The 23,469-nt window shown below is 35.1% G+C and overlaps 1 protein-coding gene across 2 annotated transcripts; it reads right to left on the reverse strand.

Moving 5' to 3' along the window:
- Positions 1-6,841: 6,841 nt before the first annotated feature.
- Positions 6,842-22,118, reverse strand: LOC120003969 (E3 ubiquitin-protein ligase BRE1-like 1). Of its 2 annotated transcripts, none has more exons than XM_038853143.1 (19): positions 21,595-22,118; positions 19,561-19,722; positions 19,319-19,403; positions 17,764-17,991; positions 17,498-17,659; positions 16,776-16,969; positions 16,617-16,700; positions 16,387-16,506; positions 16,102-16,288; positions 15,804-15,964; positions 15,656-15,727; positions 14,194-14,270; positions 13,708-13,911; positions 12,786-12,858; positions 12,623-12,709; positions 12,337-12,474; positions 12,053-12,255; positions 11,811-11,976; positions 6,842-7,883 (listed from the first exon to the last, which is right to left on the reverse strand). In XM_038853143.1, the coding sequence occupies exons 1-19, from the start codon at positions 21,706-21,708 to the stop codon at positions 7,752-7,754; spliced, it is 2,649 nt and encodes an 882-aa protein (XP_038709071.1). In that variant the 5' UTR covers positions 21,709-22,118; the 3' UTR covers positions 6,842-7,751. The 2 variants fall into 2 exon arrangements, with proteins under 2 accessions (XP_038709071.1, XP_038709072.1); XM_038853144.1 differs by having other exon boundaries at positions 7,746-7,883; positions 13,708-13,902.
- Between the last annotated feature and the right edge of the window lie 1,351 nt (positions 22,119-23,469).

A 23,469-nucleotide genomic window follows, 5' to 3' on the forward strand; every position in this document is an offset into this window, starting at 1 on the left:
TTATGCATCTGACAATCTAAATTTAAATTCATATCTAATGTCCAAAGAGCAAAGGCAAGCTTATAATTCTTCTCATCGAAATTGATGACCAAAGGCCCCATTGTTAGCAAATGGATAATGATTGACAATGATGCGTTAATTCCTCAACATATTGAATAGTAAAATGTCTCCAAATAAGGTAGAATGACTTGCTTTTAGGTGAAGTAAGACCCTTTTTGCCATATTTATATAGGTACTCTCACAATTAATCTCACAATTGATTATAAAATGATAAAGTGAGGTATGGATGGAGATTTTCTCTATTTTTTAAAATGTGGTGTATGTGTGTGTGTATATATCCCAATAAGTTAAGGTTTCCTTTCTTGACCAACTCTATTGAACACAATCTTTTTTTTTAAAATTTTTTGTTACTCAATAGGTTGAATTGCAATATATATATATATATATATATCATGGTGGGAGTACTATTAATGCATGTGGACATTCTTATATCTAACTATGATTAAACCAAAGAAATTGGGAGTACCTAGATTCCAAAATTCCCATGTGTAGACACACACCAATGGTGGCGACCTAAATAGGATGACAACCATCACATAAAACTAAAGCAATGTTAAAGCTCAAAATTTTCTCTCTCTTTAGTGAAAGTCCTATCTAGAAAAAGCAAGTGTATGTGTGGCCCTATATACACACACACACATATATGCCTCCAATTCTTTCTAGAATCATCAACACCCACTATATGCACTAGCTAGTGCTAAGGGACTTCAGTGTCATTATCCCCAACATTATTTTATATATATCCAATTTCTTCATCATTAGTTTTAGCTAGGACACTCTTCAATCCCCCATTGGACCCAAAAGAAAAAGAATTAGTTATAAACTTAAAAAGACCCATAAAGTAGCCTAGTCATTGGAGCTAATAATATTTAGGACTAAACAGTAATTATATATAATGCAAAAAAATGGGACAAGAGAAAAGACAAAGATGTAAGGAAACTGATTGCTACAACCTTACAATTTCTCTTCGTCGTCGTCTTCTTCTTCCTTTTTTAATCTTTCTGTAGTCTTGAGTCTTGACCAATTGATAATGACAGTACAGTGTACAGATAGAGAGGTTTGTAAGGAGATTGGCTTAATATATATATTCAGTAAAGTGGTTAATTATTGATTGCTTTGTTGGACATTTTGTGGGATTTATCTCCAGGGCTGCTGGTTTTGTGATCATAAGTGGAAGACAAGGTCAATTTTCGTAGGGTATATGAAATACAAATAGTTTTCATGCATCTTTCATATATACATATATATATATAATATGTGGTGGTTAAAACGTTTTACTCTCAAAATACATGTTAGATTTTTTAAAAAAAATTACATATTCAGAATAAACGCATAAAGTTCTTTCTAAAAAGATCCATTGTCGATGAGTTTTATCAGGTAAATCTTAATTCCATTATTTTTTTCAATGAAATTTCTTAATTTCATTGTTTTTTTTCAATGGAATTTTCAAAAACAATGAATTCAGAACTAAAACAATGAATTATAGATTATGTTTTAAAAAACAATAGAATCTATATTAAAACAATAGATTTTGGACAATGAATTTTGGGATAAAAAGTGGAAATAAAACTATCCATTGATTAAATCAATGAAATAAACCTAGTGGGCTCTCATGGGCTATCAAACTAATGGGTTACATGTCATTTTCGTAAATGATATGATGTTCACATAAAAGAAACCATAGAGTTGAATTAACATATATATGACTAATATATATTTTTCTTTTTTTGATAGTTTATTTTGAGTGGAATTATTTTTCTCAAGACAAAGCGATCTACTATGTTTTCTTAAGCAATTCAGTCAAGTAGAAAATACATATATTGATATATGTTCCATTAATATATTGGGTTTTGTTTAATATATATTAACTTGATTTATAAGATCATGTTCTTGGATTATTTTTTTTACTAACTGAAAACGGCACCATATAAGTTTGTCATTTGGACATTCAATATGAGACCTAAACTTGGATTGTCAGACCCGTGTTATAGAAGTTTCTCATCTGATGACATGGTAATTGGGGCTCCTAGTGAGAATCGAACTCAGTATCTTTCTTGGATTCTTTCCTCTATAACAATATACAAAATTACAATTATATATATATAATGATATATATTATATGACAATTAGTCTAGCTACCTTAGTTAACAGGATCTTGGGAATTTATTTAAGGGCCATGACTTAATTATTGAATGGATGTTCATTGGTTGTCTTCAAGCAAGTAAAGAAAAATAAATATCGCAAGTAGTTATTTAATTAATGAACCAACGATATTATGGTTGTTTTTTCATTTTCAAATTAATAAATCATTGGTCTATGATCTTTCGAAATCTCTTCTTGAAAAGGAAATCTCAATTTTTTATGTGTTTGCAAGATTACTATAACTAAACTAATTCATCAACAACAAAAAATCCATTTGCTTGAAGACTAACACCTAATTGTCGGATTGTGTTAGCTTCAGAACATGTAACATCAGGGACAAAAGGGTAACTTCTATGCATGCGGCCTAACGATCCGAATTTAGGTCTATCAATTGTCCAAATGACAAATTTGTATGATGTAGTTCTCAGTAATAAAAAACAAAACAGAACAAAACAAACAAACATAAGGGAAAAAATATAGTAGATTCGTAAAGAATAATCATAACATAATGATTTGTGATCCAATTGTTGGTTCAAGAAGTTAATTACAATATCAATTAAATTATTAATTAATTGACATACTAATAAAAAATATATTATTCATTTTTAATTAAGTAAAAGCTCATGGTCATAATTCATTAATATGTCGTTGCATGTCTTTGAAAGTAAAAAAGAGCAAAGAATCTCATCTTTGTTTTTCTTTTCTTTTATTTTTTTTATTTTTCCTTTCTTTAATTTCTTTTAAGTTGGAAAGAAAAATGCATCAAATGCTTTAGCTCATAAAATAATTATGAGATACTTGTATGCTTTTGATGCATGTTTCTTCTTTTGTGAAAGATAGAGAGGCTTTAATTTAATTAGTCAAATCATAAATATAAAAAAATTATTAATAGGGTAATTAACAAGAGGATCTACTAGGAGTATATACCTCTTCATTGGATTCATCATTGACCTTCACATGCAAAAACAAAACCAAAAGCAAGTTGATTTAATTAAATATTAAAAATTATTAATGTAAAAGCATTTTCGTTATATATAATATCAATTTGGCTTTCAACATTTTTAGAAAATCTGTGTACCAAATCACTTCCCAATCAAGATCTCATCCAATAATACAATAACCAATCAGCATATCCGCCTGTGCGAGTATATATATGTAGACATTTTGTGCCATAAAATATATATATATATTTTCTAATAATCAAGGTTCGAATCCCCATCCCCTATGTGTGTATTAATTAATTCACAAGAGTAGTGAAAGACAATGACATTATTACATTAATGATGAATACATATTAATTATTATGGGACACCAATGATAATGAGAAGACAATGAAATTATAATTGACGTTCAAAGTCCAGAATACGAAATCTAAAATAAAAAAGAAAGATGGGTTAATTAAAATTTTCTAATCCCTCAAAAATAGAAACTTGTCCGGGGTCTGTTGTAATTTTTTTATTGCGGACTCCAATATCATAAAAATAGGGTAGTTAATTTCTTTTATAAAAAATTATGAATGTGTTTTAATCGGGCTACGAGTCCAACATTTTTTTTTTTTTGTCTCAAACAAAAATTAAATCCATCGCAAGAGAGACATAGAATGTTCGGGTTTATATTCAACGATCCATAATTTTAATGTCTTTTCATATTCAATTTAATTTTTATTTTGGACAAAAAAAAATATCATTAGACTCGGAAATCCAATATATTAATTGAAGCAAATTATTAATCAGCAAACTGATTGAGACCCTAAATTAAGATCCTCACATATATAGGCACCTTTTCAATGAATGACTTATCATGTAATCATTTTTATTTTATCTTTTTGTTATATTAAATTCCTAATATTGTCTTTGCAAAAGAAGGAATTACTACGATTAAAGCATATTTTCTACATCTACAAATGCAAAAATTTAAAAAGTTATTGGGAGACAAATAGTATATTTTTATTCTTTAATTTTAGTGTATTGATTAAAGGAAAAGGAAGGAAAAAAAGTGGAAAAAGGAGCTGCAGAGAGAGTGAGAGGTGCATGTGCCCCAATTTGAACCACACTGACTGGAATTCTGACTCTTTTTTTTTTTGTCCTTCCCCCTAAAACTGAATAGGAAAAAAATGATTTTAGAAACAAAAATATCAATTTAAATATTATTTTAATAAAAATATATTATTAAAAAATTCATTCATATTAAAAATTTAGAGCACTTTCATCAACATGCAAATAGCTAAAATATATAACGAAAATAACATATTGTTGCAAAAAATGTTACTGCATTGCATCCGTATCTGTAAAAAATAGTTAAAATAGATACTTATAAGAGTGGTTATTTATTTTTGGAGACACTATAGAGTCTCTAAACATAAAACATCATTTAATAGTATAATATACTCTATTCTCTCCTCTCAAACTGTCGAAAAGTGATGTTCGAGTAAGTAAAATCGAAAATCTATTAAGAGGCTCTAGTACGAGTGCTCTAAGATGTTTCATTCACTTGAATTGAATTCTATTTTGATTTGGCATATGTATAAAATAATAATTTTTTGGGGGAAAAAACCAGAGAATCGAAGGAATCCAATGTGTCTTGAGCAGCATATATATATATATATATATATATACAAACTATGTAATGTAGTACCTTAAATTATTTGATTGTTCAAGAAAAACATGACAAGGAATATAATCCCAAAAAATTGGCAGATCATTCTTGTTTCTTAGGGCATCCAATGGCCCACATGAGCATCATCTTCTCTGCACATGCCTACACTGTAAAAACCTACACATTTGCAATTCAACTCATCATCTCCATCTTGTTTTTAGTAAAAATAATTACTTATATATATATATATATGGAGAGAAATTATGCTGTAAGATTCTAAAATGATGTCCTATTTTTAGGGTTCAAAATATTTTTTTTAAATTAGAAAAAATATATTTATATTTTGATTGGTCTTATGAATCTAAAGATCTTTTTTTGTTCGAAACAAAAATGTAAATTCAACATGAAAAATGCATAATAATTCTAGATTGTTGGATATAAAACAAAAGACATTTCATATACTTTTTCAGTTGCATTTGATTTTTGTTTTGAACCAAAAATACATCGTTGGGTTCGTAAAATCGATCAAAATAAAAGAAAAAATTGAACCCTAAAAGTTAAGAGCTCATTTTAAGATCTCATAGGAGAATTTCTGTATATATTGACATTTTAGGATCCCATTACTATCCGATCCAGGAATCACGCATAATCACATTTTTTAAATTTTGTTAGAAAATTACACATAATCACAGTTTTTAAAAAAAAAAATCAATTGCTGGACTTTTAAACGCCACTTAGCCACATGGACTGACCAAAATTCCTCATATTTTGTCTGAGTTACCATTTTGAAATGTTTGAAATTTTTGAGTTACTAATTTTGAACGTTTGATTTTTGGATAACCAAAATGAAATTTTAAATATTTTTCAGTGATCAAAAGTTTACTTAACCCTAAAAATCTCCAAGATTCCACCATTTAGAGAAGAACAAGAGAAGGTGCGCATCATTTTCAGTACTACTGTTGCTGGATGCTTAGACATTAAGAATTCTCACATAAGGGTCTAATGTAAGGATGTAAAATAAAAATCTACGTTTACACCATTGATTTGAAACAAGTGGGATCAAAAATAATGGACCCCACTTGTCATCTCATTCATCCATACTATTAAAACATAACTCTTATTTTATACTCTTCCATTAGACCATTACGTGAGAATTCCAATATATATATATATGTTTCATCTAGTTTGTGGTTGTAATGATTTAGAGTCAGAATAACCGCTTGCTGTACATAAAAACCACTGTGATGTGGGGAAGTGTTGTACTCTTCTACTGCTCCTTGTACAGTCTTGTACTTAAGTCATAAGCCCCACTCGTGTTTGATCACACTTACAACCCAAGAGATTTCCCACATCTTCGAATCACTGCTTGCTTTACATAAAAACCACACTGTGATGTGGGACTGCAAAAACTTGTAATAGAACTCGTTGGCTCAGTCTTGTACTCTTATACTGCTCCTTGTACAGTCTTGTACTTACAAATAGTATAATTATACATGAGTTGTGTATGTCAAACCATGCTTTATTGATCAATCCTAACGTTCTCCAATCCAACATGCCCACCAACATTCTGGGCCAGCTCTACATTTGAACCACTAACCCAGTCTGTTCTTAGTTGGCGATAGTTGAAATTAAATTGAAGCCCAAGCGGGAAACCTCTCATGTGCCTTTAACCCACGCAAAAAAATAACGCCGAAATTGTTAAACGAGAAAGTTGAACTTGTGATACACATTTGTAAAGTACCACAACCAACTTCTTCGCCATCCCTAAATTCTAAACGCTGAACTCGAATATATTATTTAAAAAAACCCAACTCAGAAACTATCTTACTACAATTAGAAGCTTACTAAAGCAATAAACCAAAACAATGGAACGGAATATGATAATCATGCAACCTAACCACTAAACCACATATGCTCGCATGTATTTTTCTCTTCTGGAAATAAATAGAACAAATTGGTTACAGAGTTCTATGTGCAAAACATGCATTATTCTCACAACAATAGAACTTGCAACACATATTGTCCTTTTGATAGCAGAACACAGTTGGCAGGGCAAAAGAAAGATCTAATAAAAATAATCTCAAGACCGTTACTTACAAATTACAGAATTCTAATACAAAAAAACCATGCCTCCAGCTTGCCCCCTGCAACATTTAAAACCATGTCTCCAACTTGGCCTCCTCTGTAACATCATCAAGAGGAACTTCTTGCTTTCCTTGGAGAAGACACAAAAAGTTAAATATAAGAACTCAATACAGCTTGTAAGGGTGGGCTAACCAGATAATTCTACTCAACCAAGACTCTTCAAGGAAAAAAATCAACCGTAATTATGAAATAAATAACAATTTAACAGTACAGAAGTTACATCATCAACCTACAACTGCACATCAGCTAAGGAAACCCAAAACTACAAGATGCACATTGTCAAGTTCCTAACGTTTAACAAGCTGAAATACTGAATACACAGTTATCTCTCCAGCTTTTCTCCGGGGGCTGGAGTTGCATGCATGATGATGCATATGACTACTGGAGCCAACTTGAGCCACTAACATGTCTGCGTGCTATTTCTGAGGCTTGGCACCAGTAGGTTTGTTCATTACATGGGTCAAGCAACGTTCAGGGTCTTTGGCAATAGTATTTGATCAATTCTGAAATCAATTGAAAAATCACAGAGGCTCCAAGCAGTAAAAATGACAAAAATTTATGGCTACTGTAAAATGTCATAATAAATCATTTCAGCCCAATCAACAACCTACAACAAATCTAAGCTGATTTTCACAAAATAAGACAGGGAACCAGCTACCAGCGTTTTTGTTCTTTTTCTGCAACAACACTACAAGATGAACCTGTGGGCATATTTATGCAAACGCCATCAGCCATATGCTGCAAGTCCATGAGCTGAAAAATGACATATCCCACAAATAACAGGAGAGAACAAAGCTTCCTCCTTCCCATCAGATATATACAGGCTTGACATCATTCGGCCCAAAACTTGCAGAACATGCGGGACACTTGCGGTGACGACTTTCAATGATTCTATGTACGCATGGATTGCAGAACAAGTGATAGCACTTTGTGATAACAACCTGAAGTAAGAAAGAATAGTAGAATGTCTAAGCCACCAAAAGATGGGAATAATAAGCGGAGGAAAGTACAAGATAATTGATGTAGAACTACCATACATGCACAAAATGGTATTACAACCAATCAAGATAGTTCATACAGTATCAACCAGCATGGCTTGCACCAGCCTAATATGCCATACAAGTTTTCTCCACTCCATTGAAATGGAAATGCTAAATGTGGCATCAACACAGAGTAGGCAATGCATGTTAGCATATGCCAAAATGTAAAAGAAAGGGGCAACAGCCATTCCTAGATATTTAAAGAGCACAAATAATTGTTCAAGAGAAGTCACCGAATGCTTCCTTGATGCTAACCACATCTTAAACCAATTAAAAGCTATTTCATAAGACTCATAATATCAAGGAGCAAGCATTGGCCTAGTGGTGGCCAAACCCCATGAATTATCAAAGGTAAAAAAAACTCAGGCACAAGAATCGCATTGGGCGGGATCGGAGACAAGCAAGATGTACGCAGCCTTCCCCCACAAAATAAGCAGAGAATTGTTTGAACCTGTGACCTCTAAAATGCACCTGTACAAACCTGTGCCAAACCTACTCTCTTCATCCCAATGTTAGCACATGCGCAAAGACCCTCTAACAGCTCGTCCCTCCGAACTAGTAACACTTTGTTTGCTTTGGGTTGACCCATACTAGCCCGCAAGGCTTTATCTTCCTAGTCCCAGCACCAGCTCATACTAATTTGAGCTCAGGAAATACATTTGTTATTAGTTAGGAAGTTTGACCTATTATATTTTGCAATTCACTTCTTCACCTGGGCGATGTGGGATTTAGAGCACTAAACTCTCTCATCACTCGATAGCTTGCCCAGCACCACCGAGCTTGATATTGCAGAGACTTTTGGCTCCGCGCACTCGAGCTGAGTACTATAGTCTCCCCTCTTTAAAGGCTCACGTCCCTGTGAGTCCCACACCTTGAGCCTTGGGGCCTCGACCTCAATACCATCTGTAACAGCTTGCTCCTCTAAACAAATAACACTTTGTCTGCTTTGGCCCAGCCTATACTAGCATGATTTAGTCTTCCTAGCCCAAGCGCTAGCCCATTTTAGTTTGAGCCGAAGAAAAGCATCTGTAACTAGCTAGGAAGCACCGACTCGGATGCGGGGACACGGGATGCGGGTGCGGGAACGCGGGGATTCGCAAAACCTCAAAGAATCCTGTATTTGAGTGCGGGAGGACTCGACAAATAAAAAATATTTATGTATATTTTATACATATATATTTACACACATCCAATAATATATACATTTATTACATCCAAATATATAATATACACATTTATTTATAGTATATTATATACAAGTCAAACACTCAAACTCTTTCTGTCCATTAAGTATATTATATATAATATATAAAAAATATATTATCAAACCTTTTCTCTCCATACTCCCAAGTCCCATCCCATCAAGTATATATGTTATATATAATATGATATATTAAATTTTATAATGTAATTGATAGTGTCATGCAACTGTTTCCTCTTCACTTTTTCTTCTCCACTTTCTTACACGGTAGTCTGAACCAGAGAAGCTGATCCAGAGAGGCAGAGATGGATTTCTTCTCCACTTTCTTACACGGTAGTCGACCCAAAGAAGCTGATCCAGAGATGGATTTCTTCTCCACTTTCTTACACAGTAGTCGACCCAGAGAAGCTGATCCAGAGAAGGCGAAAGTAGTCGTAGCAGTGAGTAACGACTCACGCGGAGAAGTCACGACGAAGAAGGAGAGGGTCGATTCTTGAGTTTTAGACTTCTGTCGTGTGAATTAAGTGAAATACCGAGTCAGTCCCGCATCTTACCCGCGTCGGAGGTGCGTCTCTGCAAGTCCAACTGTTGAGACGCGGTCAACGCGCGTCTCAGCCGCATTTCGGCGAGTCGAAGGCTCGGGCGAACTGAGTGCGCAGGGGACGCGGACTCGGCAACCATTTTGCTGAGTCAGTGCTTCCTAGGTAACTAGTTAGGAAGTTTTGCATATTATATACTGCACTTCACTTCTTCCCCTGAGTCATGTGGATTTAGAGCACTAAGCCCCCTTGTCACCCTTTAGCTCGCCCAACACCACCAACCTTTACATTGCAGAAGCTTATGGCCCTACCACCTCGTCCTCATGGGTCCCCCACCTTCAACCCCCTTAAGAACTCACGTCCTCGTGAGTCCCCCACCTTCAACCCAAAGGCCTCGGCTTTGATACTATCTATAACAGCTCGCGCCTCCACATTAGTAACACTTTGTCCGCTTTGGACCAGCCCATACTGGATCACACGCTTTGTCTTCCTAGGCCCAGAACCAGCCCATACTAGTTTGAGCCCAGGAAAAGTGTTTGACACTGCAAAGGTTTGTGGCTGCACTTACTCAAGTCGTGTAGTACCCTCTTAGGGCCTTGGGCAATATGCACAAAAAGGCAAGGGCCTAAGCGCAACCATGAAATTAAAAAATTAATATGTATGCAAATATGCACTTAATAAAGCATTCAAAATTATATCCAAAACATGAACTTTGTTGTCCAAGTGTTTCACGTTCTTCACTTCTTCTCTAGGTTTTTAACAGCCAAAGGCTATTGGAACTTTTTGTTGTAACTTCTTTGAAAGGCTCTTGAATAGGTCAAACTATTCCCTTATCAGACCCTTCAATTCACTTAAGTGCAGTGCCTGGTGCGCTTCCCTGGGCCGCCTCGTTAGGCCTAAGGGCCTATGACAATATTAGCTCCGTCACCATATTCGAGCATTATAACACAGTGTAAGCATCCTCCGAAATCCTCACCCCGGCTACTACTGGATATAAACTTCATAAACAGGACAAGACAAAAGCAGCAGCCAGCAAGCCTTCCCCAATGTTGGAAGAGAGTGAAGCATAAACATTCAATTGATTTTTATGTGTACTGGATCAGTGTAGCGATAAATAATTTTGAATTACCAAAAAAAAAAAAAAACCCTTCGATATTAACAACAACTGTGAGTAGAATATGGATTTTTACACAGAATAATGTTTAAAGTTGCATAAAAATGCTTAGGAAGATCTTGGCAAAGAATTTTAACCTCATGGTACCCACTACCCACAAAAATGAGGCATTCTTTTGGTGACTAAGATGTTACTTGTGCAAGGAAAAGTAGAAAACATAAATCACACCACCATGCCCTCAAGGGTAGGGGTAGAATCACCCCATCCTTGCTGAACACGCAAAATATGAGAGTGTACGTAACATAAATCACATCACCCTTACAGTACAAAACGGGCTTCTATTCTTAAAGAAGAAGCCCCAGAAATCACAAATGTCTCGTGTGTGACACCTGGTTAAGTTGAAGAGGAGATCCAAGCACAAAGCTTTCAACTAGTGTTGAAATGAGAAAGCATTTTGCAAACGCAATACTATTGGTAATACTCCAGGTTATTTGGGATGAGAAAAAGACAAGCACCTTCAATTATATAGAAACCAGTTTGACCAGAGTAAAAGATGGATGGTCACACACTTTGTAATCGGGGTAGTGGATGCAAGTATGTAACATAATTGATGCATGTTAATTTTTATATGTGAAAGAAAACTTGATAGCATCTGATTTAAGGTAGCAGCTCAGTATCTTCCTCCCTCCACAAAAATTTATTTCCACTCAAAAAAGAGAGGCAGAATGCATACCCTCATAACAAGTTCATCTAAGATAAAGTATTTTTATGCCTTTCGTCAATTTTAACCTGCTTTCTCATTACATTCCTCCCAAGATTGACAAAAGTTTACTTATTGTTTCTAATATTCTGTCAGTGTTTCCAAGGGTCCAGCAGTTTATCTGTCAACATTAATTAATCATGAGATGAATTCCTAGAAGCTAGCATCCAAACAAAAAGGCATAAAAACACTAAACTCATGATCAAATCTGTACCTCTTTTGGCCTGTCAAGACAGATGCTACACTTGAGTATTTCCTTGTATTCTCTGAGTTCCTGTCGAAGCTTCTCTAAAGTAGATGAACCCTCTATCTGTACTCTAAGTCGCGAAAGCTTTCGCCTAGCAACCTCCAATTCCTCTTCTATTCTTCTCTTGTCAAACCTACTTGAAAATAAAGGTCATTCCAAGCTTGCATTTTGGATGCATTCAAAGAGAAATAGAGCTTTCACTTCATTACCTTTCTCTGTCTAGTTCTACCCGCAGCTCTAAAAGAGCTGCTCGACTTCCCTCAACCTTAGACTGAGATTCTTCCATATTCTCCCTCAACTGATTTGATGACATTCTAACATCTAGCAATCTCTTCTGTGTATTTTCCAGAGTGGAAGATTTTTGAAGCCTGTCTTCCCCAAGTCTCTGAATCTGGTCGGAGCAAATTCTCAACTGCAAATAGAGTATCCATAGTCAAAATCTACATTCCAAGTGTAATTGATCCAATAATAAAAAAACCACTGCAAAAGATACCTGATCTTCAATTCTAGCAGTTTTCATGAGATAGAAATCAACTGATCCATGCACTAGCTGAATCTCCCTATTCAATTTCCGTTTATCCATAAGTAGAGCATCCTGTTGCTGCCTTGCTCGCACCCCTTGCACAACAAGCTGAAACAGCAAAGTGAATTAAATTAGCTAAGATACAGGAAACTGCAAAAATACACACCACCCATGATAAAAGAAATATGTCCCCTATATAAAACCAAAACAGTCTCACAGCTGAATGCAGACCATTTAGAAAGAATATGTTAACAACCTTGATGTTATAGTCATCTCTCTCGGTAATTTGCTGCAATAGTTGTTGGTTTTGAGTCTGCATATCATCATAGGCCTGTCCAATTGTCTGCACAAATACCAAACTAAGCTTAAACATCATGGTTGTAGAAAGACGAAGACGACGTTAAATAACAGAAACTAACCTCAATCTCGGATAAGTAGGCTTCATTTTCTTCATTTTTTGATTTCACGGCATCCGAAAGTTTAGACATATTCCTGTAAACAGAAAAAATTGATAATTCGAAACATCTTTAGCTAATCAGCAAAAAAAAAATTACTATCAAGTACAACATTAAACAGCACAGTTGTGATGAACAGTGTTGTTAGAATCGCATGAATCGACTCGGTTCGACTTTCATGGAAAACGATGCGAATCGTGTACTGAACCACTGGAATGCATGAATTGTCGGAATCGCAGGCGATTCGCAGGTTGAATTGCCGGAATCGTCGATTCCGACGATCCAAAAGATCTGTTTTTTTTTCAAAGTTTTCATCCAAAACGATGCTGTATTGTATGGACGTCTTTAAAAAAAATCAACAAGTCTTGGAACTTGAAACCCTGAATGGACGCCTTCAAAAAAAGTCAATAGATCTTGGAACTTGAAACCCTTAATAAAACCTTCACTTTTACTCTCTCCTCTACAGTCACAGAGTTTCTTACTTTCTTTCATCTAATGTGCACAAAACACAACAGGTTTGTCTTCTTTTTTTTTTTAATAGATGTCAACTTTTCTTTCTCAAACCTAGGCTGCACATAATATTCATGGACCAACATAAAATATTTTAAAATATTTAAAATTAGATTGTTATAAATATGTTTTTAGTATTATATATCTATTTTATATGAATATGCATACATATTATAATATATTATAAAAAATTAAGTGAATCATACGATTCACGATTCATAATTTTGCTCAATCGATTCATACGATTCGATTTAACAACCTTGGTGATGAAGTTTATAATTTTTTTAGACGAGGCAAAAAGCACATATTCTTAAGAGGATTCTGCTTATGGTGAAGTACTAAATAGCTATAGAATTATTTAATGTCAAGGGTTAACCTTTTAGAACCTTCCAACTTTTGTCTCAAGTCTGCAATTTCAGCTTCAGCAGCAGCTAGCCTTTGCTGTGATACTGCTTCAGCCTCATTAGCAGTCTTAACCCGTAACTCCAGGTTCTGCTCATCAAGAGAGGATTTCAAACTTTGAACATGAGCCCACGCCATGTATTCTGAGTCCCTCGCATCCAGGACATCCCTGCAGTTACTGAAGAGACATTTAAGGGCAGCAACTTCATCCGGAACCACAAACTAACTGCATGCACAGTTAAATTGACTAATATAAACAGATACTTGCAAAGGGTAACTAGAGACACTCTGGAAGCAACCAAAACAGTTCCAAGTCAACTCAATATCCAGTGTAAACAATAAATGTTATCATGTTCAAGTCTTCAAATTGTTTTGTCATCAAATATGAAGGCATTCATCAAATTTAAAATCTTTAATTTGACCATGAGGCAGAAAAAGTATCTTATGTTGATATTCCAACCTTGAATCAGAGGATTCGCGTCTATACATTTCCAATATCAGCTTCAATTCCAGCTCACTTTCCTTCAAGTCTTGGACCTGCAACCAGGAAATTGATACACAAGTTTTCACTCTTAAATGAAGGAAAAAAATATTTTTATTCCACAAAGAGAGTTCCGATCAAATTATCTTCCTCCAATGACTGGCTACCTTATATCGAGACAAGGCCCAGCGAATTTGTGACACGGGGAAACTACATCCTAATCCTTCCAGGAATGAAAGATTAGAAGGGCCAAATTATTCAGTCCCAATCACAAAACTCTTGACAAAGTAAACGTAAAACCAAGCAAGGCACATCTAAAACATAATATTCGTCAATTCAAATGACAACAGGAATATTGGCAATACGATACCAGCAACAACAAATGCTACCAAACTATCATCTCTCTATACGCTAAGAAAGGAGGTATTACAAATCAATCTGAAGTTGAAAAGCATAGAAAGTACCAACCGCGTATCTACGTAGGCCTTGCAGACAAACTAGAATTCTCCCTAGTGGAAGAAATCTTTATCAAAGTTCATTGAAATACTCAAAAGCTATGAAAAAATGCAATAAGTTTCAGGCTTTCAGCACAGTTTACATACAGAATTGTTACTCACAGAATTCCACAGTTGGTCCCAGATGCCACCGAGACTCAATAACCATCTCCATTAATCTCTTCATAATACAAAAATATCCAGATGTGGCTGTCCTCATTTGGCAACTACACAATCTAATATACCGCTCAACACCCATACACAAGGCTCCCGCGGTGAGCGGGGTTGGGGACAAGTAAGATGTATGCAAACCTTACCTCCACAAAATATGTGCAGTGCCTATTTCCAGGAATTGTACTTATGACCTATAGGTTGCACCCTGCAACTCTACCACTAAGCCATATATTTGCCTGTTAGTACTTTTCACTAGAACCTCTCAATTCCCAAGTTTGAATTAATTGTATATACTTTCTTAATACGCAAAATGTCTACAAAACAAGTCCATCTCCAAGTTCAAATTCGTCAACCACTGTCTCTCTCACATTTCACATCATAAATACATATTCTCCAGTCATTTCTAGATTCTAGCTACCACAGTTTCAAGATATAGAGAATATCCTTTCGCTTGTATATTTGTGCCCCTCGATACAATTCTTTTGCATTCGAGAAAAATAAATACTTTTTGTTCCACCAGTAATGTGCATAAGATGGCTGCATAACTGAGAAATTTAGTCTGCAAATTTTCTTCTAAGCTTTCCATATTTTGTCTGTGATAGACGTGGCGCTATTATATATGTCCATACAGGACTTTAGAATACTATGGTTCAGAGGCATCATACACTTTTCCCTAATCATTTAGTAAGACAAGGTAAATATTCCAAAACAAACCGGTCTCCAGGAAAAATAGAAATATAGACGGCTAAATAATATAAGAAAATATAACATACCACAGCTTGTAACTTTCGCATCTCAGAAACTTGATCAGCCGATCGCAAAGATAAATGTTCACACTCTTTCACCTGTTCCATGAAACAAACCTTTAACCCACCCAAATAATGCAATGGAAAGAAATTATATATATATCAACAAACCAACCTTCCTATCAACAACATCAGAAAGAGACTTCACATCAGCACGCAAAGAATGTATATCAGAAGTAGATTCCTTGTATTTACTAAGTTGACTTTGCATTGTTCCCATTTCCTCAGGAAAAGATGAAAGCAAAGTTTTAAATTCAGCAATTATTTCTTTCCTTCCTGAAAATACAGAAAAGTTTCAAAAAGCTTTCAGCATAAAAAGCACAGATAAATGCAGCAGCAGTTACAAGAAAACTAGAATTACGAAGGAAATGCAGAATGGAAAAAAAAAAGGGTAAAGTTTCAGTATTTGTTACCTGGTTCTCTTGATGCCTCCTCAAACTTCGATTGAATCATATTCCGTTCACTAATTTGTTTTTCTATTTCTACCTCTAACTCAGAAATTCTAGAATCAGCAACTGCAGAAGATCTTATTGAAACATCAACCAAGTCATTTTTTATATGCAATTCTTTTTCCTTCCACAGAAGACTATCCTTTTCAGCCTACAATCAGGGACAACAGAAATGTCAGCATCTGAGCCAATCCCTACCATAACTGACTAACAGAAAAAGGTATAATGAAACTACCGACCAGTAACAACCTGTAGTTTCTCGTATAATGCCTGATACTGCAAAACTTCAAATCTTGACTTTTCTAGTTGACCTTTGACCAAGAGGTAGGCTTGGGAAGAGGAAAGAGACTTCACACTCTTCAACTTGTTCTGTAAGACCAGAAATTCCCATTCAAATCATAGAACTAAATTTAGAGATATAATCCCTTAGAAGAAGAATAAGGAGCGCATGTAAACTGGACCCAAAAAAAAAAACATACCCGCAAATCTGACAAATGCTGCAATATCTTTATCCTTTCTTCATGAAGCCCCCTCAACTCCAGTAGTCGAGAAGCAGTTTGGTCCTGCAAGCTCAACTGATTACCATACATATTTAAGTAAATCTCGTAGATTGCCAAGGAAAAAGGAAATAGACTTACTGATAGCTCTTTCAGTGCGCACTCCATGTCATGCATATCTTTCTTCTTATCTCTAACTCTATCATTAGAAACATGTTTACTACCCGAGTTTAAGACAGGAAAAAATGCCCCTTTGGTGGCATCTCTCTCCGCTTTAAGAGCTCCAAGCTTCCGATTACTATCTTCCAATTCCGCAACCATGATCCCCAATTCCCCTTCAGGAACACAAGAATCAGGCTTACACGTCATAAATCACCTCTCATCCATAGGAATCACAAAAGTTTTATAACATCAGGTAAAGAGTGGCAAAACAACTGGTATTTGGCAAAACTAGCTGAACAACACCAGTTTAGAAAAAAAAATTCTCGTTTCAAAAGTTCATAAATTGTCAAAGCATCAGGAGACCAATTCTCACATTATCAAGGAAAATATATATTACACTAGAAGAATGCATGCAAAATTGCAAACAAAGTATTCACTGACCCTTCTAGAAAAACAACCATTATGAATCAAACCAAGCTTAGGAAGGAATTTAACAGAAACAAAGAAAAAAATCTTCTTCGTATCAATGGAAATGTTTCTTGAAGTGCATATGCATTGAAAATACTTGTATAAAGATATATACAGACAAAATAAACAAATAAATTCCTATGCATCAGTCATCAGACAAGTCATGGACACATGTTTGCTACATCTGTTTAAGTAGAGGGTCCCAAACATTCTTAGCCTACAACAAAAGTTACCTTTTAAACGCTTAAGCTCTGCTTTATTCCTCGCATCCATGTCTCGATGACTCTGCAACTCCCGTGCTAATGATTTGTGCTTCAAATGAAGGTCACTTAGCACTGGCCTCAGGCTCTTCACTTCAATCTCTAATGCACGAGAAGCCTTTTCCTTGCATGAACCTAGCAAAAGGAGAAGTATTCAAAGGAAACTAAGAGAAAGTTCTCACCAAAAATAGGCATAGAACAGAAACAACACAGGATAATTCTGCCTATCAAACTCCTACCATCCACCGGAAGCTCTTTAAGAACTGCAGAATGCAATCCATTCCTCCAATTCCAAAGGTTGTCGATGGCAGTTACTATATTTCCTAAAATGTTTCTAATCTTTTCACAAGTAGTTCCATCATCTTCTTCCATTCGATTTGGGCAAATATTTGCAGATGAACTCTCTGTTGCACCAGTTTCACAGAGTCTGCTAAGAAAAGCATCCTTGAAGGGAGAAGAAGCTCCATCTGCCAAGCGATTTGAAAGATCGAGTATTTAGTCAAATAACAATAAGGAGACATCCTGTTTTGCAAGCAAACTATTAAAACTTTCAATCAAATGATACTCAGAAAACTACTGAGAGAAAATTTAAATGATAAGACATAAGACTGACACCGCAGTGCTTATGCCTCCAGCACAAAGACATAACTCAATAAAATTCATAACTCACACTAATAAACTCAATTCCCAGCGAGAATTAAAGGAGAAATTTAAACTCTTCCATGTATAATTTGAACAGGCACTTTGTGGCAGGCTTTTGGGGACAGATTGAAGCATTCCATATAAATTTTCACAACTTTTACTTCTAAAGTTTCCCAAAACACCATCTACATAAACTCGAACTCCCCAACAGAGAGCCATATACTTATGCCACTAAATCTGCTTCAGACTACTGAAACTTTCCCTTTAGAAGACGCCAATTATCGTAGCTAAGTTGCTAGACCACTTTTCAGGGAGGGGATGCAGGAACGAGGCAACTACAAACTTATAAAATTGCTTTAATTTGTATTATGCAACTTGTGACCACATAAGACATAACAATGTAATTTGGAAGTTAAAAATGGTTTTCAAATTGCTTTAATTTTCCAGAATATGATTTACTTCCAACTTATTCGCAGAATAATTATGCTGAGTGCATGCAAATGCAAAGTCATTATCAAAAGTTACCCATAACAAGGCTAAATTACAACTAACTTCCATAGTTTCTGCATTTCTTTGACCAGCATACATTCTAACCACATCAAAATCTTGTAAAGTTATCCAATAAGTTAAAGGTCCTGCAGCCTCCTTAACACATGCTAACTTCATCTTAATTTTTACCCCCATAATGGCACTCCATTACAGTAGCAAGACAACACATATCATAAATGCAAAGCCAACTATCACGCAATTACATGTGTTTAAGCATGCAAAAAGGAACCATAGAACAATTATTTTAAAGAGTGTGGAACCTCTCCAGGGTTGTGCCACATTGGACCCAACCATGAGAGGTAAATTGGTATACTATCAGTCATCCCACAAACCACTAGTATCATTTTAAATCCAAGATACATGATGCTAGATTCACACCCAAGACCTCCGACTTTGCAGCTGGTCCTAAAGACTCATTCCCATTCCATTGACCACCCTATTCCAGTCAAAAAGGAACCACAGATCTAACCAGCCTGACTGAAGTTAGATGTAAATGAAATTCAAAAAACATAGAAGGTAATCACAAGTAAGCTACCACATAGAAAATGCTAAAATACAATCAAGAAAAAGAAAATGACTGGCAACAAAACAGAGAAAACTAACCATCTGTTATCAATACATGTTTAACATCTTGTCCACTGTTTGACTCTCTGGTGTGGATAGAAGACGTTTCTAAGTCAGTAATCAGCTATAACAAAAACAAGAAGTTAATTTCCCATCAAGCAAGATATTTACTGAGTGCATTAAGCACAAAATATAGTGCATGGCTGCATGCTATTTATAAATAGTGCAAGTTGCAGAAGTAAAGTATACAATGTGTAGAAAAGCCAACAGCTAAGGATTACCGCTTCCCATGATTTATCAATAACTTTCAGTGTGGATTCGTACGGCTGTTGTTTTTCCTTTATTTGAGATAACTTATTCTCCAGTGCAGAATACTCAACCTTTTGAGCTTGTAACTTCTGAACAAGCTTCTGGTTTTGGAATTGAAGAACAGCAGCATCAAGCTACATCGTTGAAAAGGAATAAATAGTTGAAAACATATCCGTTATTCCAAAGTTAATCACAATAGCAACCTACTATTCTTATAAAACAAATAGGGGATTATATATATCCCCTCCTAACAAACTAGAAAATAATAGGCATTGCATGTACTCAAACGAGGAGTTGCAACTTCGCAAAAAGAAAGGGGTGCTCTAGCAGAGCATCAGAAACTCAAACCAGAATCAAGCAGCAACAACTAGAAGATGATATTTTCAGGCAACGTGTAAAAAGGTAAGCAACTCATATGCACAAGGCTACTACAGTGGAGGCAGGGGTTAGGGAAGGGCAACATGCGTACAGCCTCATTCCTGCATAGCAGAGAGGCCGTATCTAGGTCTTAAACCCACAACCTTTAGGCTGTGGAGAAGCAACTTAACCACTACGCCAAGGGTTCAGCCTTCTTAATGAACACTATAGCAATAATGAAGTCAAGAATCCCAAAAAAATTGTTGCATCTAGAAGACATTCAATACAGCAAAGATATAAGTATATGGCAAATTTCCTTGTTGGAATTAAAAGCACTTCTCAATCATTTGTTTAAAAAAACCTCATGCTATTAAAGAAGGTCTTTGATCGGCCTAAAGAAGGACAGCAGGGTGTGAAAGAAATGAATTTTATGTCATAACTATCAAGAATTCACAATGTTGATTTTCTTTCGCCACTCAATCCTGCCCAAAATTGCAGTCCCTCTAATTCCTTTTGAATCCATATCCTTCTTTAATACTTTCATTTGTGTCCGTTTAAGCCTCCCTCTTCTGTTTTTAAACATCTTTTGATTTTATTTTTTATAGATTGTTGCATCTTTAACCATGATTGTCTCGAGTTTGCACCCAAAGCACTAATATCTCCATGTGCAATATGTTTATGCCATGCCGAACAATATTCTCTTATCTCCTCTTCAATCAGATACCTTTCCCTTCCTCCAATCGTCATTTCACATCCTATTTTTCCTTGTATTGAGGCATATCCACAGCAACATTCCCATTTCTACTAAAGTTGCCATTCAGCAACAAACAATTCCAGATCATACACAACTAGGATACGAATAGCATATCTGTAAAATTCTCTGAGGCTTAAGTTATCTTTCAATCAAGCAATACATCATAAGCCATTTTACATTTCATCCAAATAGCTTTACTGAAAGAAATTTATGGTGAGGTAATGATGAATATTTTGAAGAAAAAACAGAATCACAAAAAGCCAAGCATCTTAACCAATTCTACAACTTAATCAATAAACACCACATTTTGATACTTAATATTTGTTGATATCTCATTTAAAATCGAAAATGGAAAGCAGCTTCGGTTTATGACATATGTTTCCCACTATAGAGAGTACTTCCTTTAAAACACATCTTTCAACTGCAACTTCCAACTGCCTAAACTCTCTCCCACCCCTATTCCCCATTTTTCTCGTCTGAAAGAGCGACTGAAATGGCATGCTACATTTTCTAGGTTTCCATAAAAATTCCAATATCACATAAGCTGATTCCCATTAGCTGAGGGAAAGAAACGGATTAGATACAATTTAAGCAACATTGCTCAAGTTGTCCAAATAACAGTCAACTTAGAAAGAAACACAAACCAAAAGGGTAAGCTTAACTTCCACTTAGAAAGTTAGAGAAAACCTCACATTTATATAATAGAAACCATCACCCCACCTAAAATTAAATAAAAACACTTACACATACAGATAGCCCAAGCAAGAAACCTTCTAAGAAGTAGTGCAAGAATTAGTACATTACAGATTCATAATCAATAATCAACAAAATTTGATATACTAAAAACGAAAGAATCCAAATTTGCAACCACGTAACAAATGGAGCACATATAAACCTTCTTTTCCTCTGAGATTGGCGCAAAAGACTGTTTCTTTGCTGCAGCAGTTTCTGTGGGCGAGATGGGGCTAAAGTGACGCCGTTTCCGGTCATGCTCACCCGTGCTCCCCATTGAAAAAACCACACTCACCACTGTCAGGAAAGTCCAACCCAGCAACCACAAACCCTAGACTATACCACATAAAATTTCACTCACATCACCAAACAATATTATCAAATACCACATCGAAAACCACATGCACTGCCCTATGCACCCCCTAACCAATCAATTCTCAAAAACCCTAATCCGATTCCCAACTGCCCGTTCTCCCAAATTCCCCAATCAAAAATCGTTCCCTTTTGAATCCTTTTAGCGTCCGGTAACGATCTCTTGAAGGAACACAGTTAAACTTTATCGCGCTCTCTCTCTCTATCTCTCTCTATCTGCCGCAGTTTCGAGGAGAGGAGGCAGAATTGTCCTGTGGAACTGGCTTTGTACTTGGGAGAGCTTGGAAATTTTAGGAATGTTGGAAGGGTATTTCGGGTTTTCTGTGCGTGCAATCGTTGGAGGAATTCTAAAAAAGTTGGAGAGTGAGGAATGCGAAGAATGTCGTTGGAGGGAAAACTTGGAAATACTCTTTTGACCTTACTTTTTCCTCCTAAACTCGAGATCTTAGTGGCTGTTATGGAATTCAACAGTACGGCCATGTTAAAATAGAACCTTTTTTTTTTTATATATTTTCATTATTTTGTTATTTTAGAGACAAGTTCATAAGCATGGATAATTAGTGGGATAATAGATTCTTTATTGTAGTAAAATATCCTAAATATAAGTTCTTCATCAATATTATCAATTCACGGTAGGAAATGTAATCCTTGATTGATTGTGGTTCATATAGTATATCTCTTTTAAATGACTAACCTAATTATAATTTTACATTAATCATATCAGGATATGTAGATGAATTAAAGTAAATTCCATCGGTGCATATTTTGTCTTTCGTAGAAAAGACACCCGTCTGATTTAAAATTTAGGTTTTCTCGTTAAAACGGTTCAAAACGACCTAACGGCATACCAAATTTGTAATTACCATTTTTTTCCTGTAGAAAAAAACACGCGTGATTACAAGCTAATTTTAAAGATTCTGCTTTCTCATTAAAATGGTTCGAACGGTCTAACGATATACCAAATCAACAATACGTATTTCAAGACTTTATGTGACTTTATTGATATTAACCTAATAATTTTACATTGATCATATCATGATATGGAAATGAATCAAATTTAATTCAATCGATGTTTTTTCTTTCATAAAAAAAGACACGTGTGATTGTAAACTAATTCAAAAATTAGGTTTTCTGGTTAAAACATATCAAACGACATAACGACATTTCAAATCTAAAATATATATTTCAATACTTTATTTGGCTTTATTGATAACGAGGTGAATAGAAAATGAGTTGTATAAAATTTATGCAAGCTATCCAAATTTAATCGTGTAGATGATAGATTAATGGCATAGAGTCATTCATTTGGTTCTCTCATTCAGTATTATAGATTGATTTCATATGCATTATTTACTCTTTACATCTATTATTTGTACCATGCCAATCTTAGGTTTATCAGTCACACCAAACCAAATTTTAGATATTTGAGGGTATGAATAGTAAACAAAACCAAACTATTGAGTGGGCTATTATTTTATTATTCAGATTCATAGGCTTATCCTCCAATGTACATTCGAAAAGATAGTGGCTGCCAGATCTTATGTCATAAAAAAGGGCTATATATTGAAACGCCTTTTGAAAATTGGTATGGTACTATTGTTACATATTGTGGTGAATCATCTCTTGTTCTTAAAATTAAAAGGATGTCCATAAAAAAATAAAAATT

This window comes from Tripterygium wilfordii, chromosome 8 (assembly GCF_013401445.1).
Source record: "Tripterygium wilfordii isolate XIE 37 chromosome 8, ASM1340144v1, whole genome shotgun sequence".
In the NCBI taxonomy this organism is placed as follows: Eukaryota; Viridiplantae; Streptophyta; class Magnoliopsida; order Celastrales; family Celastraceae; genus Tripterygium; species Tripterygium wilfordii.